This window comes from Pelophylax lessonae (assembly GCF_965119305.1).
Source record: "Pelophylax lessonae genome assembly, chromosome: 12".
Taxonomy (NCBI): Eukaryota; Metazoa; Chordata; class Amphibia; order Anura; family Ranidae; genus Pelophylax; species Pelophylax lessonae.
Genome location: NC_138779.1, coordinates 87,306,763 through 87,320,892, shown reverse-complemented (window position 1 = coordinate 87,320,892; position 14,130 = coordinate 87,306,763). Strand labels below are relative to the sequence as shown.

At 41.6% G+C, this 14,130-nt stretch overlaps 1 protein-coding gene across 5 annotated transcripts in view; it reads right to left on the bottom strand.

Annotated features, from left to right (window-relative positions):
- Positions 1 to 14,130, bottom strand: part of DVL1 (dishevelled segment polarity protein 1) — a 257,298-nt gene that overhangs the window by 176,739 nt on the left and 66,429 nt on the right. For all 5 annotated transcript variants that reach the window (XM_082273771.1, XM_082273772.1, XM_082273773.1 and 2 more), the window contains exons 2-4: positions 9,493 to 9,562; positions 5,137 to 5,258; positions 396 to 508 (exon numbers count right to left, since the gene is read on the bottom strand). In XM_082273771.1, coding sequence (XP_082129897.1) covers positions 396 to 508; positions 5,137 to 5,258; positions 9,493 to 9,562 — 305 coding nt within the window. The remainder of the gene's footprint in view (positions 1 to 395; positions 509 to 5,136; positions 5,259 to 9,492; positions 9,563 to 14,130) is intronic.

Here is a 14,130-nt window from a genome sequence, read left to right as displayed (position 1 = left end):
TGATGAGCTATATGGGAATTTTTAATTGTTCTGAGGGGTTAAGGTGGTATATCTTTTATATATGTATATTTGTACAAGAAGTGTGGCTAATTGTTCTTTGATGGGACAGTGGCAATTTAATATTTAGTTTGTCCCTGATGAGCACACAAGGTGGCGCAGTTCTTTCTTGGGTCGGCTTTTGCTATGTAATGCAGCTGACAGATTCTATTACGGAAAAAATCAAGGCAGTGATTTATGTGATCTGGACAGTGCCCCATGTCAGGACATAATCAATATCTCCATCTGCCCATGTCAGGACATAATCAATATCTCCATCTGCTAAGTGCCACTACAATGATGAATCTACATTTGATACATATAGAATGGAAGCTGACACATGGCAGAGATCACTATACCGTCATCATGAGCCTCTCTGTTCTTCCGCCGATGGCGCTCTCTCCTGTGGCTTACAACTGAATCTGTTCCTGTCTCATTGTCAAGGCCATCGCGACTGCTGCCAGCATTTGGACTGGAATACATAAAAAGATGGCAAATATTAACAGTAACAAACTGAATGATCTACCAACAATGGGGAAAAAGTGAAATAGTTGACTGTATGTGCAAATCAGGTTTGCTGTCTGATTTTCCTAGAGTGAAAGATGACGTTTGTTTGTTCAATTTTTGCATCAAATGTGTGAGCTCCAGTCTACATAAGTCAGTCCCACATCTGTGGGAAGTAGTGAAGAGCACTTTATGGCACGTCACATTGAAACGTGTCAACACAAAGTTGTACCGGGACAAGGCTAGTAGACAAAACAACACAAAGTGGGTCCAGAGAAGGAAGCGGGTCCTTAGATCATCATTCTTATGACACTGCCTATGGACTATGTCGGACAAGGCATTTCCCAGAATCACCCTGATGTGGCAGCCATTTACACTATAGAGTTACTCGTTGGCACAGAATGCTGTAGAATCTTCCTGGCTAGTGAGGGAGCAGTGATGAAGCAACTTCTCGATGGTCAAGTCAACAAGCAAACAACTCTATAGGCAAAGGTAAGCAGTCTCTTAGTGATCCTGGCAAGTTGTCGCCAGCAACAAGACCATTCGCCTGGCACAGTCATCAGTGTTCAGGCCCTTATGGTATATTCCTAAATATCCGCACTAAGTAAAACATTCTAGGTGTCCAGCCTTTGACATCAGTATTAAGGCCATATCAGACGAACTGTCCTGATTCCAGGGACAGTATTATCAAGAGACAATTTACCCTTCACCTGCTGGCTGGGCCAGCTAGATGTCGCTCCTTCGTTGCTCTCTAAGTATCAAGTAAGATTCGGCAGGCCCATAAGACATCCAACTGCAAGCTGTCAGATGTTTAGCATGTTCTGTGACCCCAGCAGGGAGATGTCCTAGTAACAGCTGCCAGGGGTACAGGAAGAAAACGCTTCAACTGGGACACAGGAAGCAGAAAAACTGACAGAGGTTCTAATATGTTTTTCATTCTAAAAGAAAAAAAAAAAAACTATAGCTGGAGTTAGCTGCCATTTTAACCACTTAAGCCCCGGAAGATTTTACCCCCTTCCTGACCAGGCCCTATTTTGCGATTCGGCAATGCGTGACTTTAATGGACAATTGCGCGGTCGTGCGACGCTGTACCCAAACAAAATTTGGCGTCCTTTTTTTCCCACAAACAGAGCTTTCTTTTGGTGGTATTTGATCACCTCTGCGATTTTTTGATCATGCGCTATAAACAAAATAAGAGCGACAATTTTGCAAAAATAACAATATTTTTCACATTTTTTATATGAAATTCCCCCCCAAAAAATGTAAAAATCAAAATTTTTTTAACATTTTTGGCCAATTTGTTTTCTGCTACATATGTTTGGTAAAAAAAATCGCAATAAACGTATTTTGATTGGTTTGCGCAAAAATTATTGCGTTTACTAACTAAGGGAAAAATTTTTGTAATTTTTTTTTTTAACGAGTAATGGCGGCGATCTGCGATTTTCTTTGCGGGACCGCGACATTGCGGCGGACAGATCGAACCCTTGACTGACTTTTTTGACACTTTTGGGGGTACCAGTGACATTACTACAGTAATCAGTGCTATACATATGCACTGTTACTGTAAAAATGACACTGGCAGGGAAGGGGTTAACTTTATTGGGGAAGTAGGGGTTAAGTGTGTCCCTAGTGGAGTGCTTCTTACTGTGCAGGGATGTGGCTTTTCATGTAACAGCAGAGATCTACGATCCTACATAGCAGGACCGTATGATCTCTGCTGTTACACAGGGGAGAATGACAGGCAGCTTTGTTTACATTAGCTGCCTGCCTTTCTCCCTCTGTAACTGACGATCGCGAGTGACCGGCGGACATCGGGTCCGCCGGTCACTTGCGCGGAGTTGTCCGTGAACGAGCGGGGGCGGGAGCTTGCCTCCGGCGGTGCACACTCGCCCCCTATTGGCTCACAAGCTAGTGAAGTACCGGTACGTCACTTTGCCTGCACGGGGCTGACGGCCGCAGTATATGTACTTGCAGCGGTCGGTAAGCGGTTTAAGTATCCCTCTTTTTTGTTTTTGGACAGAGTGGAGATGTATTATAACACCTGTCACCTTTTATTGCTGTCTGCACCCCTATTAGAGAGATCTCCCCTCTCTATTTGTCCAGTTTACCATTATCATTAAAAGTGAATGTAAAAGAAAATACCAAATTTTGGATTGTCCCCAGAAAAGAAATAGAGGGGAAATCTTGCAATGGGGGGCATTAGTTCTGGTGACCTAGGTGTCCCCAAGAAATTCCCTTAATTTGCAGTGATTTCCTCTCACTTCCTGTTTTAGCTGTGGAACAGGAAGTGAAGGGAAATCTCCGCAATGAGACACAGATGACGTAAAAACTGACAGGGGTTATAACCCTCCCTTACTCTATCCAAAATGGAAAAAAAAAAGTTTTGCCTTTAGTTCTACTATAATAAAAGCATCAATATTCCGAACACGGAAATGTCTTTTTGCGTATTTATTCCTTTACCCATGTCCCGCATTTGCAGTAAAAATGTGATCAGTATGGGTTGAGGTCAAGGATCTGTGCAGGCAAATCGAGTTTCCTCCTCTCCAAACTCTTTAAACCAAGGGGTTGATTTATTAAAGGCAAACAGGCTGCTTACTTTGTAAGTGAATTTTCAATGTGCAAGGGCATTTTCCTTTAGCTTGGTAAATGAGGTGAAACTCTACTGACTTCTATACTTTAATCATGTGCAAAAAAAAAATAGTGCTTTTTCTTGCATGTAAATGTGTATATTTCGCAACATAAATTTAAACCACATGTACTGAACTAAGGGACAATTCCCTTGGCAGGCAAAGAGCCTATTTGCCTTTATAAAATCAAATTTGCCTTTATAGAGGTAGCTTTGGACATGGACACGGAGGTTAATTTACTAAAGGCAAATATACTGTGCACTAGAAGTGCACTGCAAGTGTATTTGCTATAGATCTAAAGGGAAGCTCTGAAATGAGGGGAAGCTCTGCCGATTTCTATTATCTAATAATGTGCAAGCAAAAATGAAGTTGTTTATTGTTCCCCTCAGATCTAGAGCAACTGCACTTGCAGTTGTGGGGCCCCCTACACCCTACCTGGCAGGGCCCGCCCGCCCCCGCCCGCCCCTCGGAATATATCAAGACAATATTTTCACTAAAAACACACTAAAATCATTATTAGCAGACACAAACATAACAGAGAACCTGTGTGAATTAGCCATTTCCATTTTTAATTGTTTTTTTACATTTAAAAAAATATATATAATTTTTTTTAAATGTTAACAATTATTTAATTTTACAATTTTTTGAAATGATTTATTACGTTTAATTATTATTTTTTTAGAATTTGTTATTTTATTTACAGGACGGAAGCCTGCAGCGCTGGGGGGGGGGGGGGCACAGTGAAATTGGGGCAAGTAGGCAGGGGGGATCAGAAGCAGGCAGAACAGGTAGGGGGATTAGTGTTGGAGAAGCAATTACAGGAACGATGCCCGGTGTCTCGCTCCCCGCAGCAGCTGAAAGCTGGCAGGAAGGAGAGAAAACTGGCTTTCAGCTGCTGCAGAGAGCTGCACAGGGCTTTCTTTTGTATTTGCCCCCCTGCCTGACCAAACGGATTCCCTATGCTTTTGGGCCCCCCCTGGGTGCCTACAGGAGGACTGGTGGTCCCCCCCTATCAGCGGGCCTGCTTGTGGGTGCTCTTGCTATGCACAGACTGTTTACTTTTAGTAAATCAACCCTACAGTCATGCAGGAACAAAAAAGGGCCTTTCCCAAACTGTTACCCCGTGGTTAAAGAGCACGCTTCTCTAAAAAAAAATGTTGTATTCTGTAGCATTAACAGTATATTTTACTGGGAACACCTCAACTCTGAATAACCGGATAACTTGGAGGAATGTCTGCAGACTTTTGGATGCACAGGCTATGCATCCAGGTCTGTGCATCCATCTCTGCATGTCTGTCAATCCTAGCTGTGTGGGTCCATACAGCCGTTGCTTTCTCATTCACTTTCTTTGGGCTGCCAGCACACAGCTCATAAATGGAAAAAAAAGGTAGACAAATGGTCCTGACTGCTGCATGGGACTGAGTGCCCGGGTGAATGAGCCCATAAAGAACACAATATATCAATATAACATTCCGACTCTTCTCCAGCTCTTCAAGCCAAAGTGATTTCATTTGCAACAGCAACACCTAGTGGTCAATAGTTTCCACACCGGCATGGCTATATATGATCTGTACATAATGTAGCGTGAAATGTTTAAAGAAAAGCAAATATAGACAGTAGAGGCAGACAGTCAGCGTCATTTATCAAAGCCAACGAGAGAACAACTGTCTTATTGCCACCATAACAAGGCAGACTTAATTTATCAAAGAACTTTAGGCAAATTGCTTTTGTTTCCTACAGACACTAGTCAGATTCTCCTCCTTTTTCTCCCACTGCAGAATGGGATAATGAAAGGATGAGCCTCATTGGTTGCTATAGGCAACAATAGAATTTATTTACATCAGACACTGGGTTACATTTCTTTTCATGGACTAACATGATTGTCTGCTACAGACGCCGAGCTCTTCTTTCAGACACATTGATGAATAAGGCTTGGTATATAGGCTGTGATATAAAAAGGAGTCCTTACTGAAAGGATGGCGGGCGGGAGTCTCCGATTCCCCCTGTTCTTTCAATCGGAGGAGGGAGGTCTGTGCGACTCTCGGTGCTCTGAGATCCACCATCTGAATGGGAACTTTCTGCCAAAACCAGCTGTGTAAAGCAAAGGAAACATTACAGTATGACAGTATGCAGATTATGTATGCAGCAATGTATGATGACAGTATGCAGATTATGTATGCAGCAATGTAGGATGACAGTATGCAGATGATGTATGCAGCAATGTATGATGACAGTATGCAGATTATGTATGCAGCAATGTATGATGACAGTATGCAGATTATGTATGAGCAATGTATGATGACAGTATGCAGATTATGTATGCAGCAATGTATGATGACAGTATGCAGATTATGTATGCAGCAATGTAGGATGACAGTATGCAGATTATGTATGCAGCAATGTAGGATGACAGTATGCAGATTATGTATGCAGCAATGTATGATGACAGTATGCAGATTATGTATGCAGCAATGTATGATGACAGTATGCAGATTATGTATGCAGCAATGTAGGATGACAGTATGCAGATTATGTATGCAGCAATGTATGATGACAGTATGCAGATTATGTATGCAGCAATGTATGATGACAGTATGCAGATTATGTATGCAGCAATGTATGATGATAGTATGCAGATTATGTATGCAGCAATGTATGATGACAGTATGCAGATTATGTATGCAGCAATGTAGGATGACAGTATGCAGATTATGTATGCAGCAATGTATGATGACAGTATGCAGATTATGTATGCAGCAATGTATGATGACAGTATGCAGATTATGTATGCAGCAATGTAGGATGACAGTATGCAGATTATGTATGCAGCAATGTATGATGACAGTATGCAGATTATGTATGCAGCAATGTAGGATGACAGTATGCAGATTATGTATGCAGCAATGTATGATGACAGTATGCAGATTATGTATGCAGCAATGTAGGATGACAGTATGCAGATTATGTATGCAGCAATGTAGGATGACAGTATGCAGATTATGTATGCAGCAATGTAGGATGACAGTATGCAGATTATGTATGCAGCAATGTAGGATGCCAGTATGCAGATTATGTATGCAGCAATGTAGGATGACAGTATGCAGATTATGTATGCAGCAATGTATGATGACAGTATGCAGATTATGGATGCAGCAATGTAGGATGACAGTATGCAGATTATGGATGCAGCAATGTAGGAAGTCATCTCTCCTGTAGGCATTTGGAAGCCCAGTGGGAGGTTGAACTGTGTACAAATGCACTCAAAATAAAAGTCCCCTTTGGGTAGAATTTTGGCTTCATTAATATCATGCAATAATAATGTAAATGAGAATGTTGTTGAGTCATTTTCAACCAGGTTTCAGTGGAACTGTTGGGTTCCTTCAGAATTTGCTAGGGGTTACTTAAAGTAACATTAAGGCTGGACAATACACAAAATACGGATGGGTGCCAAACAAAGATAATATACTACATCATGTTAAAAAATGAATATCAAATTTTATTAGATACATTAAAAAGATAGTTTTGTTTTTGTTAAAAGAATTTTTACAAATAAAGATCACATGCGATCCAGGTATACAGTACAGCGATAACTGCTCACCATGCTTCGCCAGAAAATAGCTTCTTCGGGAGACTTTTAATTTTACTGTACAATGTGTTCACTCAGAGAAGCTACCAGCTAAGTATGTATCTGTATATGGGCCAAAAAATCACCATCAAAAGGATATCAGTATATCACCACAATGAAGATCTGTCATGTCATAGTATGGAGCCAAAAAACACAATGTCTTGCTGAGAGGATTTGTACAACTTGACTTTGGTTAAATTTATTCATCCACTAGGAGGAGCCCAAGAGGGCCTGTGTTTAGCCTATGGACAGGGCTGCTGTTAGAAACCATGGGGCCCCGTACAGCCTACCTGGCAGGGCCCCCCACCCGAATATATCAAAGCAATATTTTCACTTAAAATGCACTAAAATCATTATTGGTGGACACAAACATAATAGGGGACCTGTGTGAATTAGCCCTTTTTTAATTGTTTTTTACATTTCTAAAATTATTTTATTTTTCAATTTTTTTAAATGATTTATTTCAATGTTTAAAAAATATTTTCTTTACAATTTGTTATTTTTTTTACAGGACGGGGAGGGGGGTGTCAGACTGACAGCGGGGCACACAGGGGATTAGAAGCATGCAGAACAAGGAGGGGAAGGGGGGAAGCAATTACAGAAACAATGCCCTGTGTCTCTCCCTGCAGCAGCTGAAAGCCGGTGGGTGGGAGAGAATCAGGCTTTCAGCTGCTGCAGAGAGCCACACAAGGCTTCCTTCTGTAATCCCCCCTTCTGTTCGGGCCCCCCCCATGTGCAGGAGGACTGGTGGTTCCCCCTTATCAGCAGCCCTGCCTATGGATGTCAGTAGTTTGGTTTCAACGAGTTGTCCAATAGCTGTATAACAAATGAAATTATCTAAAGGAATTCCTTTGTTGTCATACTTTACCCATCTTGTTTAGCATTTGGAGCTGCTTGTCAGATTATTTGCTGGAGTGAAGGAGGTGTTATGTGCATGAGGCCTCTTGGGCTCCTCCTAGTGGATGAATAAATGTAACCAAAGTCAAGTGGTACAAATCCTCTTAACAAGACATTGTCTTTTTGTTTTTTGGCTCCTATACGGATACATACTTATCTGGCGGCGTCTCCGGGTGACTATCCTGTACAGTAAAATAAAAAGTCTCCTGAAGAAGCCATTTTCTGGTAAAACATGTTGAGCAATTATCGCTGTACTGTATACCAGTATCACATGTGATCTTTATTTGTAAAAATTATTTCAATGTATCTAATAAAATTTGATATACATTTTTCAACATGATGTAGTATATTATCTTTGTTTGGCACCCTAAAGGTCCTCATTCTGTATTTTGTTTGTCTTCTCTAGTTTATGGGATGTGGTGCCTTGCTCCCCAGACCTCTGGCTGACAATAACATTTCTTAACATTAAGGCTGGGTTTACACTTATGTGAATTGGATGTGGGTTTCCCCGGAGAGAGACAGGAGAGTGTGTCTGGCTCTCAGTGGAGCTGGTTCACACACCTCAGGGGCAACTGCGGTCTGCATTGTGTGTCTTCTGGTCCGTTTCAGGTATGAATTCAGGCAAAAATTCAGACCTGATTCGCACCTGAAACAGAGAACAGGGACGCATCGGAACCCATGCTGAAAGCCTCTGCCGCAGCTAGTGTGAACCCAGCCTAAACCTTCTAAAAACTTTTTTTTTTAATTGAACAAAACATGGTATACTTACCTGCTTTTTGCAATGGTTTTGCACAGAAAAGCCCTCATCCTTGCTTTCTGGAGTCCCCCACCAGCGCTACAGGCCCCTCCTCTTCAGTGAGTGCCCCCATTGAAAGCCACTTTCCATGGGGGCACCCAAGCAGGCTCACTTCCGAGCAGCCAAGTCTGCGTTTATTGACACAGAGTGGGCAACTAGGCCCTGCCCCTGCTCTCTTGTCACAGCATTTGACTGACAGCAGCGACCAATCAATGAGGAGGGAGACAACGGCGAGAGCAACAGCTCTTGTGCACATCGCTGGATCGGATTGGACTCAGGTAAGAATAAGGGGGACTGGGGGTGATGCTGCAGCAGAGAAGGATTTTTTTTACCTTAAAGCAGTAGTAAACTGCATCCTTGATGTCACTGGCTGCATGCAGTATGAATATCTTCTAAACAGTGCACGTTTAGGAGATATTCACTGTACCTAGAGGAAAGCCTTAGTATAGGCTTACCTGTAGGCACAAGTTAAGAAAAAAGACTTTACTACCACTTTTTAATACAAAGAATGTATTGGGGTGAAAAAACCTTGAGCCCTCAGAACCACTTTGCCCTGTTGCTGATTGGCCTCCCATTTGATGCTGCTGCATAGATTGTAGGCCAATGCCACTTAACATGGTGCATAGACCCAATGATATTTTTAGGTGTCTGTAAAGGGGGCATTCTTCCCAATAGCCACCGATGTAAGAGGCACTTTTCCGACTGATCATCAATGAATTGGTCTTAGTGAGGGTTCCTTGAGACCCAAAATTATTTCACGGATTCCTCTGGGGTAAAAAGGTTGAGAAAGACTTTTGTAGCCCATAGCTACAATAAGCAGACTAATACAACTACACTGTGATTGGTTGACAATGGTTATGGCAGTCTTTTTCCTTTGGAGTGCTCTGCTGAATTAATGCAGTGATGTCTAGCTAAATCAAAGTGGCACCAATGTATATACAAGTACATATGATATAAGCGGGGCACAAGGATGCCAACATGCCGTCTCTCCTGCTGCAAACACTTACCCATGACACCACTCTTCCGTTAAAACACGGGAGCTTTGCGTTGTCATCTGAAATTTCTTCTTTGACCACCCTGAAATATTGAAAGTGACAAACGTCAATGATTTAGAGTTTCATCATCTGACAGCTCACTGCCTTCATATCACATAGAACCTCCAGAATCATACAGTGTAATACAAAATGTTTATTTATTTAAAGCCATGATTTGCTCCCAGTCACTTCTGGATTCTTACAATTCAGTTTTTTGCAATATACAACCTGTGCCCAGATAAACCTACATTAGGTGTTCTACCTCATCTCATAAAGTGGAAGACAATTATACATATTACCACCAGAAAAAGTCACAACCTCATTCACATAAATATACAAGTGCTTAGTAAACACAGTCCTTGGAATTTATAATAAAGAGTATTATAGCACTTTTTATTATAGACACTTTTTATTAAAGGCACTCTTTATTATAGGCACTCCCTATTATATACACTCTTTAGAATGGTGTCACGCCTCTGCATGACACATGTTCATGCCTGTGACAGATTCATGTACTTGTCTCAAACAGATAGATGAAATTATCAAATGGAGGTGGGTGGAGGGACACTAAGACTCATACTGGGGACACTCCGTCCTCAGTGCATGCTCAGCTCCTGGGCCACACACTATCACTGGTTGTAAGATGTTGTCGGCAACACAATGTCACTGGCTGTTGTCGGCTGTGTAACTGACAGTGTCCTAGCAACCAGTGATGCTGTACGAAAATAAAGGGGAAAAAAAAAACTAAAAATAAAATTGTATTGATGTGATCTTTTCACTGCATGCATTAGAAGATGCAGCAAGTCAGATACAGCTCACTCCGTTGCCTGGTTGGAGGATGTCTCGTATCATCTGGCTCCTCCCTCCACAGCCTGATTGTCACTGGCCCTCACCTTTCACATATTTCACTCATGGAAGCTCAGCATCCCATGTTGGTGGTAGTTGGTGTTAGCGCAGTTAACATACAAATGCAGCCTGCCAAAGAATGTGCCGTCCTTTAGACTGACATCCACCTGTCAAGAAATTTTGATATTTGCATATCTCTTCCAAGTGCCAGCCCACTGTTTACATGACGTAAATCAGATTTTTATCCACCCTGCATTTCTGTCTAGGGGACTTGAAAAAGCAGTTTAACTTACCCCTCTTTGGAATGCCCATTTGGTGTGCCCTGGCCGCAGATCGGGCTCCTACAGCTTCCGGCACAGTCCTCTTGGCCTTTTGGACTACTGTCCACAACATCTTCATTTGACCCTGCTTTTGAGTATTGATTTTGGATGCATCTGCTCCTGATGAAGTGAAAATTATCCACGATATTGATGCATCCTCTACAAAATTATTTAATATTTGGATTTTATAAATGCTTATCATCAATGACTTTTCCTTTCCAATGTATATCCCATTAGCTCTGTATGATTTGGCATTTTCATGTTCTCTATTGCCTCATTGATTTAATTGTCACATGTATGTATCATGCATCCACTGTAATGTTATATTATGACAATATTCATTATTAAATTGTTTACTGTATACCAAGTGACTGTACTATTTTATATGCCAACCGACTCCACACACTTCATACAAAGTCCAGTTCCCCCCCCCCCCCCTTCCTGTTTTATCTTATTAGTAATGCTGGGTTATCGGCTGTTTGTTCAAGAGTAATACCAATATTATGTTACAGATTATATTATCTATTATATTTTACCTTACTCATCATGCCAATTCCATTGTATCCTTTTAGTTATCTATTTTATTCCCTCCCCCTCTATATCTACATGATCAGGGATGGAGGCATCTAGCCTTAGATGGGCAGTGCCTCATATAAAGTCCCAACTTTTTGTTTTTGTTTTTTTGTCTTTGTTCTTGATACTTATTCTTTATGGTAGTTAGAATTTTTCATATTTGCAAACAAAATGAAGGTTTTCTATTTAGAATAATAGGCTGTCAGGTTAGTAAAACAGCGCTATCAGAACCTATTTAATCATACAGTTTGTAGTGTACATAGATTTGCAAAACAATGGGATAAAGGAATATTCCTGAACTTTGTTTTATCTAATGGTTACTGCAAAATTGTGTGAATGCATCCATGCAGTGCATGTTATCTTAGCTTGCAGAGCTTGGATTCATTGAATGAGTTTACCAAAAATGTAAATATTGCAGAATATACAGCCTCATGCTACAAAACTAAGCTCCATTTCATGCAGAACAAATAAATTATTAATGTATTTTAAATAGAAAACTATCTTTAGATAGATTTTTACTCCAAAAGCATTTTATTAAAATAAATTTGATAAAAATCAAAAAAAATCTGATTTAAATAAAAAAATAAAAAAAGATTTAAATAAAAAATCTGATTTTTTTTAAAAAAATCAGATTTTTATCCACCCTGCATTTCTGTCTAGGGGACTTGAAAAAGCAGTTTAACTTACCCCTTTTCTGTGCTTCAGCAGACATTTCTGCTATGCTAAACAGGTCCCCATAGCCTCCTCTCCCCCATACTCTGGCAGTCCAAACTCCTCTGTCATCATAAAGACTGATTCACGGATAGCCCCACACTGGAAGTAAGGACATTTAGGAACAGTCCACCTTTGGAGCGTAGAGGAGTGCCATCTGCCTGGCCAGCAGAGAAACAGGTTAGTAAAACTGCTTTCCCCATCCTCTAGACCAGGGATCCTCAAACTCCTCCAGCTGTTGCGGAACTACACATCCTATGAGGCATTGTAAAACTCTGACAGTCACAGACATGACTAGGCATGATGGGAATTGTAGTTCCTGAACAACTGGAGGGGCATAATTTGAAGACCCCTGCTTTAGACATCAATTAACATTCAACCCACGCAATGCAGGCAAGGGTTTTCTTTTACCGGGGATGAGTTTTAAAGCAGACCTTCACCCTCAATAAAACTTTCTTTTCCCCTGCCTTCTCTCACCTCTCCCTCTCACATTTGAAAATTTTCTAACTTTTGGTCCGGTTCACACTTATGCGATGCGGGAAGGCTGCGAATCCGCAGCCTGTTCCCGCATCGCACACGCACCCCCGGCAGTTCACACTGCCATATACGATACGCTGGGGGTGTAAATGTAATCTTAACAACACCCCCAGTTTGAGCGCATATCGCACTGCGATCTTGCAGTTCGCACAGGATCGGATCGCACAAGTGTGAACCGCTGTGCGATCTGATCCTGATGCGGCTGCAAAAAAGGGTCCTGTGCGTGTTTGCTGCGGGTGCGGTGCGAATTTAGCCATACAAACTGTATGGCTGAACTCGCACCGCACAGCCGATCGCATGTAATGAAGGAGCAGTGCGCTCCGACATTACATGCGAACCCCGCACTCGCATAAGTGTGAACCAGGGCTTACTGGCTTTTTGTTCTGCAACACAGCACTCCCGTCTTTCTCGCCTAGGAGAAAATGACAATGGCCCCCTGATTCTGTGCGTTTGCAAATGTGCCACAGGGCTTGTGCAGGTTCACCGTGCATGCATGAAGACAGCACCGCTATGGAATTCCAACACTCACCCCTGCGCACGCATGCACAGATGTCCTTGCAGGGCCATGCCAGGACCTGAAGGCCAAGCAGAGCCCCTTGGCCCATCTGTGCACATCAGACTCCAAAAGATGGCAAGGGGGGGCAGGGGGCTAGCTTTAAGGGAATAAAGTTCCTCTTTAATTATAAGAGGTAGTGGTACCTTTTCTTTTTAGAAACATACATTTGCTGAATATTGTGAGCTGTTGGGTACTTATTCGTACAGACTATTAACCTTACTGAAGGGTCTGCTTTAGAATCATAAGGCTGCATAGAGTTTCCAACACCATGGAAGGATCAGAAGTAAACGTAGCTGCCCTTTATATAACCGATTGCTTTTCGCTTTCCTGTTCCGCTGTAGGATTTGGTATTGTAAATTGCAAACATTATCTCTCAGCGCAGTGCAAACACTGGGAGAAGCAAGGGGAGCCAAAGAGATTTAACCCTTACCGGGAACAATAAAGTGGTCAAGCGAGCTTCTCAATCAACGCTTACACTTTAAAAATCAATGGGCAGAATCCACTGAACATAAAAAGGCCTGTTAAGGGATTAAATGAACAATAAAGTGTTTTAGAAAGTGGTGCAGGGGGAATGACAAATAAGAGGGTTGCCTAGCCAAGACATGTTTTACTAGCCAAGCATGGAGAGGGAGCTTTAGTGCCAGAACTCCTGAATCTTCTCTATATACCAGAATAATCACCTCCGCGGATTACAGGAAATAGAAGTCTTAAGAGTTACCTGATTACTTTAAGTAAACTTTACTTACTGATAAATATAATGCTAAATGGGACATTGTAAGGAGTTATTTACTTTAGGATACATTCACCCATCATCCTTAAAATGTTAATGCATGATTAAGATGAGTAAAGGAATATTGAGTTAAAGTAGAACTAAAGGCAAAACCCGTTTTCATTTTGTAAGGGAGGGTTATAACCCCAGTCAGTCATTTTTGCAATCTCTGTCCCAGTTCCTTGTACTTCCTGTCCCATAGCCAAGGTGACGGAGTCCCTAATGTTCCCATTGGAAGATTTCTCCTTTATTCCTGTTCTGAAGAAAACCTAAAATTTGGGATCATATGGTATATGTGA